The sequence below is a fragment of the Vigna radiata genome, chromosome 1 (assembly GCF_000741045.1).
Source record: "Vigna radiata var. radiata cultivar VC1973A chromosome 1, Vradiata_ver6, whole genome shotgun sequence".
NCBI classification, from domain to species: Eukaryota; Viridiplantae; Streptophyta; class Magnoliopsida; order Fabales; family Fabaceae; genus Vigna; species Vigna radiata.
In genome coordinates, this window is record NC_028351.1 from 7317422 (window position 1) to 7334848 (window position 17427).

Here is a 17427-nt window from a genome sequence, read left to right on the forward strand (position 1 = left end):
ATATATATATATATATATATATATATATATATATATATATATATATAAATTTCTATGCTACTAGGAAATATATTATACCGAGTCAAAGGCACAATACTGTTTTTCAAAAACTGATATATAGACAAGAAAAACAACGATCTATTATAATCTTCAACATCTTCATCCCTCTACACCAGATCAAATGAAACATTTTCATCTGCTCACACCAGTTTGATAATTGCAAACAAGAAAGACAAACAAACAAACAACAAAGATAAAAGGATACGCTAATATGCACCAAAAAAAATTAATCTAAACATTTATAAAACATAATAATTCATATCAATGCACATAAATAGTTGAAACTAGACTTAATTATTCGAATACATGACTTTGACATAGGGTTTCAACGTAGGCATTCACTAGTAGTGGTATTTATATTTGTAGAGTCATAAACAAAGGGGTTATCACCCTACCATCTACAAAGTTAGTCCCCTTCGTGCCTAAAACCAAACCAATGTCCATAACTAAGACTTCTTGCCACTTCCACCACATAACTCATTCTACTCTAGTTGAGTGTGAATAATGATTAGAATTCAGGATACCTCCTTGTTGACCTCTCCATATGTCAATGCATACACTAACATTACCACATCATAGAATTTTTCCTTGAAATTCTCTCAACAACATCACAAATCATATTTTTCATCCATGTAAACAACATTACACATATCAATCATGCATAAACACCATAATCCATCTCAAATCTATAATAATCATGCATCGAATCTAAAATAAACCACTTCAAGTAGACAAAGAATTAGAAAATCACTGAAATCATGCACTACTTCAAAATAGGGAGAGCCCAACGAATTATGGAAAAAAAGTTCCAAACCTGCAGGGAAAAAATGACACTCAATCCCAAAAAGTGTCACTCAACACCACATGTCACAAAGGCTCTTTGACTTACCATCGCTTAGCGCCCTAAAGCCTGGAGGCTCTCTAACTTTGCAACGCTCAACGTCCAAAAATGTCGCTCAGCACCACACTAGCTAAATTCTTCAAAGCATGATCTGACTACACTTACAACCTACCCAAATGACCAAATTGGTAATCTTGACACTGTGATTCATTCAAAATCTTATTTAAACATCAAATTCAATACCAATTTGCTCAATTGGTTAACGGCTCAGTCCATTAGATCAAACCAATATCATCGAAAGTTCAAACATCAATTCATCATGCCAAATGACCAGAATTCAACAACACAAATAGCTAATCAATTCCTAAGCTGCACAAACTGAGACCATTAACATTAGGTTTATTCAAAAATCAATCCCCACAAAATTTCACATGTCATACCACTAATTCTAGATCAATTTCCAACCAGCAGTCATACATATTACCAAACCAAAATTCAATTTGACCAATTAAAAATAGAACTCTAAGAAATTATAGGTCATTCAAAGACCAAAAACAATCAGCAAGTTATTCACAACAGGAATTTACCATACCAAACCATCAATTTCAATGGGTCACATAATACACCCTCATGAAACTCAAAATAGATTTCAACAATAATTCTATTCAATATACAAACTCATATTTTCAAGTTACTAAAACTTTAAAAATAAGATATTTAATTTCTCTTACCTTATAGATGACCAAAATGCTCTAGAAAGCTTAAAACAACTCCAAAAACACAAGAAGCTCTATCTATCTGTTCCTACGAACAACAAAAACACAATTAAGGTATACCGGTAGAACTATTAATCAACAAAGACATGCAAGATGAACAGGGTCCACATGCAATAGATACAAAAAAAGACTAAGGAAAAGGGGTTGAAACTCAACTTATTCAAACTAAGAAACTCATATGTCCAAATTGAAGCGCTCGTCGCAAGAAACAATCATATGATCTTAGTTCTTCAATAAGACGAACGAAGAATAAAAACTCCTAAAAAGAAATCATATAAAACTCTAGAAAAATAGTTTCTAGAAAAATAATATATTTTAAAATAATAAAACTTTTTCATAATAAAATTATTTATATTAAAACTTTTTAATACTAAAATAATCCAATCTTATTATTTCTAAATCATTACCACTTTTAAAAGATCATTTTCTATGTCTTTATAATAAATTTAAATTTAATTTATTTAAAAAAATTTAAAAATTGTGAAATTCCTTACAAAATTTATGATTAGTTGTCATCTTGTAATATTTATCTTCCTTTTATTGATTGTTAAGTGATTACTGTAAAATATAATTTTTTTCCTCTTATATAAACTTCCGAAAGAAAACTCACATAATATTAACTTTTTTCTTATTGTCACTACTTATTTTTTTACTGTGAGTGCTTATTGTTGCAGATCACGTATATAAGATAAATAACCACAAGGACGCAAGGATAATTATAATTATTATTATAGGTAATAGATCCATTATCCTTTTATATATATATTCTATTTCATTATATTATGAGTTACATTTCTGATAAATCTATAATTCATCTGCCAATGAAATGGAAAGTAAACTAGTACTTTTAATTATTAACCATTTTTATTATATATATATATATATATATATATATATATATATATATATATATATATATATATATATATATATAGATGATGAGATTTCTAAAATAATTTTGCATTAGTTTAGATATAATATTTGTTTTTTATATTTACTATTAGAAAAAATTACTAATATACTTCTAAGTCATAATGAAATATATTTTACCTAGGTATTTAATAATACAAAAAATATATATTTTTATATGTCCCAATAATTTTATATTAAAGTTTATATTGGAAATCTAGATAAGTACGAAATATTAATTATCTAATCACTTGTTCACAAGTTACTGCATATGAATTATGGATATTTTGATCATTAACAAAACAAAATGTGATTTACGAAGAATTTTAATAAAAATACCAATCAATTGAAATTGGTTTCGTTTTCCCCTTAGAAATCTAATTTCAAACAAAACAATAATCAATCTCAATATATTTTTTTTTCATTCATAAAAGATTATATTTTTAGTAATATGGATAGGTGGACTATAACAATAGATTAAATAGGTAAGACACTAAGATTAGATAAAACATCTTTCAACCATTTCAACCCATAAGTAATAAGTAATGGTTATGAATTCTTATTGATGAGCAAGATATCATATATCAATGATTATGGGAAACTAGTCTCGTAGTTGTACCAATCATACAATCTTAAATCATTATATCCATGCCAAAAGAATTTCTTGCCTAAGGTTTCCTTTCAAATATCAAACAACTAGCCATGCAACCTCTGAATGCTCTTGTCTTGGTTGTTGCATCAATTGAGAAAGAGTATTCACACAATATAACACTCTAGTCTTGTAAAGCAAAATTAAACGTCTTACTAATCATTCCTTTTGATTAGGAATGTCATAAGAAAGACTATCAACAATAGTCAAATGTTTTTTTGTGTGAAGTTGGTATCACTCTAAGAAGATCAATGTCAACAATTATATTCAATGCATATTTTCTTTGATAAAGATAAATACCAACTAGGGAATGAACTGTTAAGTTGGGTTCACTAGGGAGACATCACACTAATGAGATCAAAGTTCAATCACATAGGGGATTGATACCACTATCTACCAAAAATCTTAAGACTATGAGTTAATGGGTTTTCACCTTTATATGATACTCTACTTTCTTATTTCTACTCAACGTGGGACTTAGACTCACATTTGACTTCCTAAAAAATCTCCCTCTCAAGGGTGAGTCTCTTCCATATTGGTACACTCGCCATCTAGTGGAAGCATTCCTAACCACAAGTACCCCTTTGTACCATCGTTCATCTTAATAGAACACGCTTACCTGAAATCCTTGCCAGAAAGACTTTCGATACAAGGATATCATACTCGTCTAAGCTGGTCACCAAGACTTAACCATCGGCTCTGATACCACTTGTTATGTTTATAGAGGAGGGGGTTCACTAGAGAGGCAATTCCAATGAGAGACTTGAGTCCAACCACATAAGGGATTAACATCACTCTCAACTCAAAACCTTAAGACATTGGGTTAATTAATAGGTCTTCACCTTTATATGATGTTCCATTTTCACAATAACTTAACTAAGGCATTGACTTGAAAAATCCTAGTTCTTTTGTATGAAAGCAAGAGACAATTAGATCTTAAATTGATGGATGACTTCATGTTGTTCCCATAAATTATAAGGTCACTTACATACATAAGAACTACAATATGCAAATATGACTTTTTCAACACAAATCATTAAGGGGTTGGATAAAGTCATATCTTTTAATGGTGGTGAACCAACATCAAAAAGCTTATTTCAATGTGCAAAGAGAATTGGTTTTTAGTTCACATATAATTCCAAAATTTTGAACAACAAAACCAAGTGATGATTTCATGAACACTTTTTCTTGGACCTCCTTGTGCAAGAAAGAATTAGGAACATCCATTTGTTATAGTTCCCAATTTCTTGTTGCAACAACTGACTCATAGTCACTACTTTTGAAATGGGAGCAAAAGTCAATGTATAATTTATGCCTTTACTTGGTGACTTTCAAGAATGACTATTCAAGCTTTGGATACTATTCTATTAAATTTACACTTTACCTTGTAGACCTATTTGCAATCCAACACATATTTTTCCAAGAGGGAAATGTGTCATTATCCATGTACTATTGGTTTCAAAGGATTGGATTTCATTTTGCAGGACTCCCTTCCATGTTTTACCCATAACAACTTTAGCACATGTGTCAAGTTATTTATCTTGTGCGATTGCTATAAGAAGGATCTACCACCAAAAAATAGTCACAAATTTCATAGGGAACACCTAAAAGATGTGTTGGAGAGGTTGATTTAGAAAATGGGCTCATTGTTAGGAGAGTCCCTTTAATGAAAAGGGCATTAGTCATACAATATCAAGTAATAAATATTTATCATTTTCCCATACAACTTGTGCAATACATTGCAATAATTGCAATGTATTTAAAGGTGAGTAAACAGGTTTTAAAGGTTTTTGTCCAAGTAGTGCTCATTGTGAGTAAACAGGTGCTCAATACCATTCACAATTAAGAGTTGGTGCCCAACCCTAGGTTAGTGGTGCCCAACCGTAATGAAGAATTTCTTCTCAGCCTTTAAGGCACTAGGCATGATTATTTTGCGCCCAACATAAATGATCTTTTGGAATTTCCACTGTTTACCTTATATATATATATATATATATATATATATATATATATATATATATATATATATATATATATATATATATATATGTATATATGCTTCGTTGGATTCCAATCTTGTTATGTGCTTCATATTCAAATATCAAACATAAACTAACAAGATTAAGAGTATAGGTTGATGAGGGCAACCAATATCAAATTACTTACGAAAAAAACTAAAAATGAGGGATAAATAAGTTCAAAAATTAAGAAAATTTTATTTTTTTTAACATGAAATAAAAGTTAACATTACATTCAACTTTTGAATTGTGTTGGAAATATGAGGCATAATGTTTATTTATTTTTTGGTGCAAGTGCAACTGTATCTTTGTCTATCTCACTCCATCTTTACTTTTATATTTGATTCGAGATTACTTTTAGCCAAATTTATAGGTTCATTGCTTAATTGAGCAAGGATTCGTTGTGCGTTGGATCATTAATAACAAAAGGATATTGTCTCAACAAACTCAACACAATAAATAAAAAAATTATTATTTCCAAGTCATAGTTTTCAACCTTTTTTACCATATGGGTGTAAAAAAGATATTTCAACTTCTACTAGCAAACCTATCTCCTTTTCTTAGCTTGATTAAGAGTAATGTGATATAACACTCTCAAGTGTTAAATTGAAGATTTTCCGATTTAACACAGATGATACAACTTATTAAATAACCTACAATTAAAACGCATTCTGTGCAACATGTTCGAAAAATTAATTCCATGACCAAGAAAATAATTCTTTATGCAATTGAATTGTGTTCCATCGTCACTTCTAAAAATATCTTTATTACTTGTTGTAAATAGTCTACAATTACAATGGTTAAGAAATAAATAAATAAAAAAAGTACCTATGAAGGAGTTCTATATATATGGTCCCCGAAATTCACAATGAACTGATTCAAACACCATGATTATTTTTTATCACTCAGAAAAATTTTCCCTAATTTTGTTAGCTCTTGGACATGCATGTAAAAAAGGATATATATGGTTTCTTAATATCCTAAATTTCTTAACAGGTGTTGTAAGTGTTGTAATTGGAGGATGTTTCTTCATATTTTGTTGTGCTAGACGTAAGTCTTCAACCCGACTGTTCAAATTTCGTTTTACCAGAAACAATGATTCAAATATTGAAGCATTCTTAAGAAATCATGGAGCCATAGCACAGAAAAGATACAAATTTTCAGAAGTGAANAAAATGACTAATTCATTCNAAGTTAAACTTGGTCAAGGTGGTTTTGGTACAGTATACAAAGGAAAACTACTCACGGGTAGCCCTGTGGCTGTAAAGTTACTGAAAGCATCCAAAAGAAACGATGAAGAGTTCATCAATGAGGTTGCCAGCATCAGTAGAACATCCCATGTTAATATTGTCACACTTGTTGGATTTTGTTTGGAAGGCCCCAAAAAGGCTCTCATTTATGAGTTTATGGCTAATGGTTCTCTGGATAAGTTCATCTACAATAGAGGTCCAGAAAATATTGTATCTTTGACCTGGGAGAATTTATATCAAATTGCCATAGGAATAGCTCGAGGGTTGGAGTACTTGCACAGAGGCTGCAACACTAAAATTTTACATTTTGACATAAAGCCACATAATATTCTTTTGGATGAGAGTTTTTGTCCTAAAATATCAGATTTTGGACTAGCAAAGCTCTGTCCCAGGAATGAAAGCATTATTTCTGTGTCTGATGCAAGAGGAACAATGGGGTATTTAGCTCCTGAAATGATCAATAGACATTTTGGAAGAGTTTCACAAAAGTCTGATGTGTACAGTTATGGAATGATGCTACTGGAAATGGTAGGAGGAAGGAAGAACATTAATCCTGAAGCTAGTCATACGAGTGAGATATACTTCCCACATTTTGCATACAGAACGCTTGATGTGGATAATGAAGTGAGACCATATGAAGTGACGAATGCAGAAGAAGATGAGATTGCAAAGAGAATGACTGTAGTTGGCTTATGGTGCATTCAATCACTTCCAAATGATAGACCTACAATGAGCAGAGTGGTAGATATGTTGGAAGGTAACATGAATTCTTTGGAAATGCCTCCAAAACCTTTGTTTTCTTCTCCTACTAGATCACAAACATAATCTTCCTCCTGAAATTGGTATCATTACATTTTGCTAAAATCTTTCTAGTTATGCTGTAAAGAGGATTACTCAACACATTTGTTTAGTACTATTCTGGAAAGTAAATGCATCTCACGTGTTTGTTAAATTGCCACTACGTGATTGCTGAAACTAAACCAATTGTGCATGATAACTTTCTTTTAACAAGGTAAATTTTAGTGGATAACTGGTAAAAAGGTTCCGACAGAAGTGTTACTGAAAAGTGAAAACCGCACGGGCTAGTGAAACTAAAGATATAACTTCAAACCTTGTAATAGGATTTATGAGAAGATTATGCAACTATTGAGAACTGTTTCTTCGACTTCTTCTCTTTTTCTCTGATGAGTTATGTTTATCCTCTGTTCATTTAGTAATTTCTCTCCATAATCAGTAGGTTTCTCCTCTCTGAATTTTCAAACGTTTGTAATTGAGATTGGGGTTTTAAATAAAAATTGTTATAAGAAATAAAAACTAATATGAAGTATGTAATTTAGAAAAAAAAATAAAATCGGACTCGATAAAAATACTAATAACTCCTGTAGATATAGTTTGATTACTTTTTCAATTTATTCAAAAGATCAATTGGTTAAAATAATTTATGTAATAATTTTTTTGCGTATAATAAATAAGAAAAATAAAATTAAATAATAATATGATTGTAGATGAAAATACTTGAAAATAAAATTAACATAAAGTTAAAAACTAGTAACATGAATTCGAATATAAAACATTTATATTTATTTTTAGAAAACTATTTAAAAAATTAGTAACATGTAAAACATTTAAAAAAGTTTTATTTAGAAAATATATAAATTTAAAATATAGAAAAATATAAAAATTCTTAATAGAATTTTATATAAAAAATTTAAAATATAAAAGGTATTGTATCATATGGGTCGGACGTGCACTCGACCATCTCGATTTGTATGTATCTTGTGCTAATCTCTGTATCGTTCCAGTTTTAAGGGTCAGATGACCACAAAATTACCTCGTAAAGACATAATCGGTCACCGTCAGTCAGAACCCGTAATCATACTTGTGTCAGGTTTAAGGTAAGAAGTGATTAAAGCCATTGGACCGGATTGTGACGTAATTAAGATTTCACTAATCCCAGATCCATGACAAAAACTATAAATATTGGTCGAAGATAAGAGACAAGTGGTTCATATTTACTACACATATATTACCATTCCAAAATTATTGTACGGATTGTACATTGACTTAAGCATTGGAGAACAACCTTTGATAGGGGCACCTCCGGATGGTGCTGAAGGACATTGAAGACCAAGAAGCAAAACAGGACGACTTTAGAGGACAGATTGTGAAAGTGTTAGTAGTGACTCGACCTCACAATCCAATCAGATATAACATTCAAAAATTCAAATTAGATAATTATTAACCGAGCCAGAAAAAAAAAGAAAGGTAGAGTTTGATATTTTGTTTGTCTGGGTGAAAGCTCAAGGTACCTTCTAGTTTGATCATTGACTGGTTGAAACGTATGAGTTTTGAAAGAATTTATTTTATTCGTAATGTATGAGTTTTTGCGTTGGTAATCCTTTCCACATGTCTCTCAGTCTCCTCTTTTCAATCTCTTCTTTCTGCATAAACTTAGGAATTTTAGTATGAAGAACATAATATGATATAATGAAATGGGAAATAATTAATAATGGTTCATATTACTAACATAAAATCTTGTCACCACAATTTACTGAGTAAGGAACTCTATTGGAAGTGTGAATACAGTGCTTGTTGAGTTGACTTTGGTCCCTTGGTTTGTTTCCAGCTGGAGAGAAATTTCCAGTGTCTTTATTACTCATTAAAACCTATACATTACTGGATCTACTCTAGTTGACCTTGGAATTTCCCTTTAAAACGTAAGACCGACACTTAGCTCTTTCCTATGTATGCAAATCCATTGAAACTAAACATGTTCCGCAGATTCACTCTCTTATTTCTGTTCTCTGCAACTGCAGCAACGCTTCTTCTTCCAACTACATGTGATGTGAACTTCAGCACTTCGTCTATGCTTCTGGGTACGTATATATCAGAAGAAATCCTGCATGTATAAACATAGGTTTTTCTTTTCCTTGATTCAACTAAAAGCATACTATTGTTGGTACTGGTTGCAGGTCAAAACCACTCAAAACTCGTAAACAAAGTCGGTGATCTCTTCATGGCGTGTGTTGGTAGAAAAAGTAAGTACCTTTATATATATATTTTACGCAGTTTATTCCTTGGAAAATGCAAAAACTATACACCATTTACCTCTATGATATGGTCAAAGAAAAAGTTCGTGTTGTGTTAGAAAAGGGAAAGTTACTGAGTCCCACCAGACAAAATTTTCTATATAAAAGATTGAGGAAATGTAACAAAAAAATTATCTTTATTTTGTGAAAATGTAACAAAAAAAAATTATCTTTATGTTATGACTAGTCCTTGCACCAAAGTATGTCTACCTTTATTTCAGTGCAAAGTGAAAAAGAAAATAATAATAAATACTTATACAAATATATAATAGGACTTTTTCAAAATGCAGACACATATCTACTATTAATTTTCTTAAAACTTTTTCGTCTGATTTTTTTTAGTATTTTAGATTACAATTTTGCAATCACTCCATTTAACTTTTAAAGAAATCTTTCTCTATTTTTATAACCTTTTATTAAAAAAAATTTAAAATACAAATACACCACAAAGTGTCAAGAAGTAGACTTTAAATCTAACTTCACCTCACAAAATTGACTTGTAAGGTAAGATTTGCAATTAATTATATACTTTAAATTGACATTGTGTCTAGTCATGTAGGACTTCCACCAAAAACCAAAATTCATAAATAGCACTTAGTTGCACGAATGACGTTTAACATCATTCTTTTTGTAAAATGGCTTGCTCAATGAGACTATTATATCGTTGAGTGAAATGAACTTAAATTGGTTCTAGACCTATAGTGGGAAGTGATGCTTAATGGTGTCGTGTCACCGCTCAACACCACACCATTCGTAAAATTGTCGCTCAATGAAAAAGTGAGCACTTAATGGTTGGAGCAAAATTGCTTCTAGACTTGGACAACCAAACTTGCATTTAGTACCACACCAGTTTCGTTCAACATCATATATAAAAAAAAAAGTCAACTCAAATATGTTATTTAAGGAACTAGAGACCTACTAAAAAGATCATATTGGTATTCCTAACTTAGTGTTTAGTTCAAAAATAGTTCTAAATGCCAGAGTGCATACCAACTTGCTCAAATAGTCAAATTCTCAATTCTTCAACTCAACACCAATTCAAAGAACACTCAATCATGTATATCACACACAAATTACTCATTAATTCAACCACCAATATCAGAAATTAATTCCATCAATATCAAACAAGCCAAATATGCATACTCATATTCTCAAAGCAATAATTATATTAAAACAAAGTAAACAGCTTTCATCACCTAACAAATAACCAAATAGCTTTAGAGATTCTACAACAATTTCAAAGACACAAGAAACTCTATCTACTTTTACAAATAACAAAAATATGATAAGGACTCAACACTAAGACTACTGATCAATTGAGAGTCTTCCAGAAGACTCAAACTCAACATGCAAGCTTAAATCATTTACATGCATAAAAAAATACAAAGACTAAATTTTAATAGAATTAAAGATCTCACCTCAAAAGATACTTGAAAAAAGTATTTGATCTTCAAATAAATAAACAAATAATTAGAAAGTAAAAAAAAAAAAGTAAATAGTTCTTGAGAAAGAAAATTTAGAATAATAACATAATTTTAGATAATAAAACTTATTTATAAAGTTTTTATTTATATTTTAAATTTTAAATATTAAAATAACTAGATTTAATATTTAAAATACACTATCACATAAAGAAACATAAGGAGACTTTAGTGTTTGAATAGTTTTAAAGATGATAGTAGCTGACAATTTTATTTTGTCTAAAAAAACAAATGATAGTGAACTTTAAAAATGTTATAGAGAGAATAACAAAAGCTTTTGAATTAGAATTTAAATATTTATTAAAATAGTTTATAATTTCTTTTAAAATTGTATACAGATTGCAGCAGCCCCCGCAGGAGTCTGACACAGACTGGTGTTATTAACTCGACTGTTGTTACTCACCAGAGTAAGTATTCGTCCACTTATATTCATTTTATTTTTATTAATATTCTGTCAACAATGCATAATAAGATGAAATATGTTTTTAAATTATTATAATTATGATTTTTAAATTAAATTGTAATATATTTAGTTTTTATAAACTATTGTTTGTTAAAAAATATTTTACATTAATCTTTATAAACTATAGAAATTAAATGTTTGTAATTTAATTTAAAAATAATATATAATATTTTATAATCATTTAAAAACAAAAATCATATTTAATGCATATTAATATTTAACAGTGTTTTTATATATAAACTTTTTGGTAACTTTTTGTATGGAAGTATTTATTTTTTAAAATCAATAATATTAATATAACTTACCGTTTCTAAGGTTAAAAATACTTAATATCATTAAGCATGAGAGCTTATTCATACATTTTTTAAATATAAAAACTTAACGATATCAAACTTTGAAATAAACATTATACTTAAATCGTATTATTATTTTAAATTGATCTTATTTTAAGATGTGGGAGACATTTTTATTAGAGAAAATCAATGACTAAATATATTTATATGTATATCTTCAAAAATTATTATTCGTAGAAGAAAATTGCATGATGTATTAATAGTTTTGAAGCAAATACTGCTAAACAGATTGCAACGGTAATCGAGCTTGTATTATCAAGGCATCATCGCAGGGATTCATATCGCCCGAGTCGACACCAGATTTAAAGTTACCACCGCCACCACGGTCACCGCCGAATTTAAAGTTACCGCCACCATCACCGCCAGATTTAAAGTTGGCGCCACGACGGTCACCGCCGCAATCATCACCACCACATACACGACGATCACGATCAGTTTCTTTACCACCAGGATCGGCACCAGTACCAGCGCCTGAATCAATGTTTTTCGGTGGAATTGGTGGAGATTTTGGTGATTCAGGTATATTTTATCATTCTTTCTTCTAATTTAGATAATTAAAGCTCTTACAACGATAACATTACCTTTTAAGTAAATGTTATGATTAAAATGAATTCATTCTATAGTGGGAGGGAAAGAAAGATAATTTTTTAAAGGAATTAAATGTTGATCTATTTATTTTATTGTATATATTTACTATTATAATTAAAATGAATTAATTTGTATTACCTATTATGAGAGTATTCAAATTATTATAAAAATAGAAATTGAAAAATGAAAGTATCAATTGACAAAAATTAACTGAAAATAATTTTAGTTAAAATTAATTGAAAAAATTAGATTTTTTAAATAAAATTTAATTCAAAAACAATAACAATCAAATTTGATTAAAGAAACGTTATCAATATTACGAAATAATTTGAGATGAGATAAATTTAAATTTAATTTACTTAAATATTTTAAAAATTGTTAAATTCCTTACAAGATTTATGATTAGATGTAATTATGAAGTAATATTTATCTTCATTATGGTCAAGTGATTGTTGTAAAATATGATGTTTTCCTCATATATACCCTTCCAAAAAGACTCATTACAACAGTTTAAGAACTGCTTTTTATTATCACTAAGCTCTTTTTTATTTTTACTACTTATTGTTGCAGATGGCACATATAGCTCACAAGACGACCAGGTCAATTGGATAATTATAATTATAATTATTGTAGGTAATAGATTCATTATCCTTTTATATCTTCTATTTCATTATTTTATGAGTTACATTCTTGATAAATCTTTAACCCATTGTCAATCAAATACACAGTAAACTAGTTTTTAATCATTAATATTTTTATTATATATCTAAATGACAAGGAATCTACAACGAAACTTCTTGTGCTAGTAATGCATGCTCACATATCACGACGAACAATTGACTTTAGCTTATAAGAGAATGACTATAAGGTTGAAAATTAGGGTAGAGTGGTTATATAGGTTGAAGTTATTGTGAGTAGTACACAATCATTAAGTCTAACAGTCTCACCATTCAACTTCAAAACAGAGCATTTGGTGGAGATTTAGAAAGCATTTTATCATTAACAAACATAAAGTTAAGTTTCATAGAAGAAATCTGCATGTTATAAAAGGATATCTATGGTTTCTTAAGATCTTATGTTTCTTAACAGGTGTGGTAAGTGTTGTAATTGGAGGATGTTTCTTCATATTTTGTTGTGTTAGACGTAAGTCTTCAATCCGACTGTTCAAATTTCGTTTTACCAGAAACAATGATTCAAATATTGAAGCATTCTTAAGAAATCATGGAGCCATAGCACAGAAAAGATACAAATTTTCAGAAGTGAAAAAAATGACTAATTCATTCAAAGTTAAACTTGGTCAAGGTGGTTTTGGTACAGTATACAAAGGAAAACTACTCAGAGGTAGTCCTGTGGCCGTAAAGTTACTGAAAGCATCCAAAAGAAATGGTGAAGAGTTCATCAATGAGGTTGCCAGCATCAGTAGAACATCCCATGTTAATATTGTCACACTTGTTGGATTTTGTTTGGAAGGCTCCAAAAAGGTTCTCATCTATGAGTTTATGGCTAATGGTTCTTTGGATAAGTTCATCTACAATAGAGGGCCAGAAAATATTGTATCTTTGACCTGGGAGAATTTATATCAAATTGCCATAGGAATAGCTCGAGGGTTGGAGTACTTGCACAGAGGCTGCAACACTAAAATTTTACATTTTGACATAAAGCCACATAATATTCTTTTGGATGAGAATTTTTGTCCTAAAATATCAGATTTTGGACTAGCAAAGCTGTGTCCCAGGAATGAAAGCATTATTTCTGTGTCTGATACAAGAGGAACAATGGGGTATTTNGCTCCTGAAATGNTNAATAGACATTTTGGNNGAGTTTCACAAAAGTCTGATGTGTACAGTTATGGAATGATGCTACTGGAAATGGTAGGAGGAAGGAAGAACATTAATCCTGAAGCTAGTCANACGAGTGAGATATACTTCCCACATTTTGCATACGGAAGACTTGATGTGGATAATGATGTGAGACCATATGAAGTGATGAATTCAGAAGAAGATGAGATTGCAAAGAGAATGACTGTAGTTGGCTTATGGTGCATTCAATCACTTCCAAATGATAGACCTACGATGAGCGGAGTGGTAGAAATGTTGGAAGGTAACATGAATTCTTTGGAAATGCCTCCAAAACCTTTGTTTTCTTCTCCTACTAGATCAGAAACACAATCTTCCTCCCGAAATTAGTTTTATGGTATTTTGGTAAAATCTTTCTAGTTATAATGTAAAAGGAGGAACGCTCAACTCATTTGTTTAGTACTATCCTTGAAAGCAAATGCATCTCATGTGTTTGTTAAATTGCCACTACATGATTGCTGAAGCTAGACCAAAAATTGTTCATGATAACTTTCTTTGAACAAGCTAAATTGAAGTAGATAACTGATAAAAAGGCTCTAACACAATAACAACTCGACAAAGATATAGCTGAAATGTGAAAACCACAGAAGCTAGTGAAACTAAAGATGGCTCCAAACATTGTAATGGGATTTATGGGGAGAAGGAGGATAATACTCGGCAACTTCTTTCTTTTCATCTGATGAATTCTATATATTCTCTGTTCATTTAGTTATTTCTCTTCATAATCAATATGTTTTCCCCTATGTTAATTTTCAAATGTAAAATTATTTTAATTTTATGTAAATTATTCCGTCGAGGATATACAAACTAAAAAAATATCATCAGGAATATAAATTCAAGGTTAAAAGCAATTCAATCACTCAACTGTTTCATTTGTTGAGGGCCAAAATAGCGCCATCATGCAAGAAGCATTGCTGATGTTATTTAAAATTAGGAAATGTGTTCATTTAACATCATTTCACTGTTGTTTAATTAACAATTTGCATAGGATAAAACAGTATTATAAAAAAATGTTAAAACAAAATCAACTATTTTTAAACACTCTTATATATTTTGAAGTTTAACAAAATAACATTAAACCAAATGAACATATCAATATGTTATTACTAGAATATCAAAATAGCATAAACATAGGTGATAAGTTACATATTGTGAAAACCTAGTAACTTAGAAAAACACTTAGACATAAACTAGACGCTACATTAAACGATTCTCAAAATTAAAACGTCAATGAGAATATTACTAATACGGAAGCTACACTCTACCAAACGGTAATCAGTCAAACTCTCAAATAGATAAAGTATGTAAAAGAGTCGAGACAATGTTTTTGGTAAGTCCTTAAAAGTCTCAATTATTATTTCAAAAACTTATAGAAGACAAACTCTCTAAATGTTGTGGCTGAAGGAAGAAGAATCTTAAAAAACGTTTACAATAGACTAGACGATACCATGAGTTAAACCATTCACTTCATCCAACATGAAGTCTTCAATCAATGTTTGATGTCTTAGGAAGAAGCTTAAACGATAAAATACTACCTAAACAATAGAAAACGTGAAAAACACTTTGATGTTCTGAACAAACATTGAATGTTATCAAATGTTCAACGTTAAAAAACAACAAAAGTGATAACAGAAAAGACATATTTGTTGCATGTATATCTACTCTACCTTATGCAGATTACCTACTACACGCATTTACCTGCTCAATTTGATATATATGAGAAGTGAACGTTAAAGACAAACAAGATATTTACAAAATGTTCTCTCCATCAAATGTCGTACCAAAAAAATAGTACAACTTACTTCTATCAAAGTATTAAAAAATCAAGTCTACTTTGACAAGTTGACTTTAACCAACAAATGTTTCGCACATCAAGTCAAGAAGACACAAGATTCGAGGCAAAAACTTAGTCTAACAGATATCTTTTAAGAAGTCTTTAAATAGAAGATGATTCAAAGAAAGAATCAAGATGATAGCTCACTAAGAGAATAACTTACGAAGAGAAAACCATACAAAGAGAAAATCAAATATTGTCGAGAGAAAAGCACAAAAGAACTCAAGAACTCAAAGAGAATATCTGAGAAAAAGAAAAAAAGCTCAAGTCGAGAAACACTCTCAAGCTTCATTATAATATAAGCTTACTATTTATAAGAAGAAAAGAGAGATAAACACTTATCAAGTATGTAGATTGTATTGTATTGAACATATATTCTCTTTGTGAGAGTAATTGTCTAACGACTTGTAAGCAATCAAGATTGCAAATTCTGAAGAAAATTCAAACACTTGTCGATTAACTCAGGTGAGTTAAGGATTACTAGGCAGTGTATCAGATTGATACTAGGATTGTCTAATGAAAACCAGGAGTGAGTGAAACTCAACTAGGCAGTGTATTAGGTTGATACCAGGATTTTTTAGTGAAAATCAGAAGTAGGTGAAACTCAACTAGATGGTATATTAGGTTTATACCAAGAGCGTCTAGGGATACCAAGAGTGGTGAAGAATACTACACAACCAGGAGTACACAACCAAGAGTGGGTGAAACTCAATTAGGCATCATATCAGGTGGATACCAGGATTGTCTAGTGGAAACTAGAAGTGTGTGAAACTCATCTAGATGGTGTATCAGGTTGATATCAAAAGAGTCTAGGAATACCAGGAATGGTGAAGAATACTACACAACCAAGAGTGGGTGAAATTCAACTAGGCAATGTATCATGTGGGTATCAAGATTGTGTAGTGGATACCAGGAGTGGTGAGAATACTGAATTGTAATCTTGTTGAAGATTATAATGGAACCCTATAAGGTTAGAAAAAACCGGACGGTATAAAAATAGTTGTGCACTTATTGTTTTATTCTCTCTCAACGCTTCTCTTACAAAACCTACAGTTGTACTTTCATTTCTAATATATGAGCTTCCTTTAAATGTTTTTTTATTAAAAAGAAAGTTCTATTCAAACACTAGGACGAATATCTCTTAACCATTGAATAACACTTGAAAAAAACTCATTACTTAAATCAATTTCAAAGTTGAACTTTTATACAATTTACCTAAATTCTTTCAATCTCAACGAAGTGCTATATCAAGTTTTCTAA

The 17427-nt window shown here is 30.2% G+C and overlaps 1 protein-coding gene across 1 annotated transcript in view; it reads left to right on the forward strand.

The window, feature by feature from the left end:
* The window catches only part of LOC106779094, a 21923-nt gene extending 7127 nt beyond the window's left edge, over nucleotides 1–14796 (forward strand). The window contains exons 5-12 of the mRNA XM_014667174.2: nucleotides 2352–2411; nucleotides 6250–7322; nucleotides 9238–9379; nucleotides 9476–9541; nucleotides 11412–11480; nucleotides 12118–12408; nucleotides 13048–13110; nucleotides 13567–14796. Coding sequence (XP_014522660.2) covers nucleotides 2352–2411; nucleotides 6250–7322; nucleotides 9238–9379; nucleotides 9476–9541; nucleotides 11412–11480; nucleotides 12118–12408; nucleotides 13048–13110; nucleotides 13567–14663 — 2861 coding nt within the window. The 3' untranslated portion in view covers nucleotides 14664–14796. The remainder of the gene's footprint in view (nucleotides 1–2351; nucleotides 2412–6249; nucleotides 7323–9237; nucleotides 9380–9475; nucleotides 9542–11411; nucleotides 11481–12117; nucleotides 12409–13047; nucleotides 13111–13566) is intronic.
* The last annotated feature ends 2631 nt before the right edge of the window (nucleotides 14797–17427 follow it).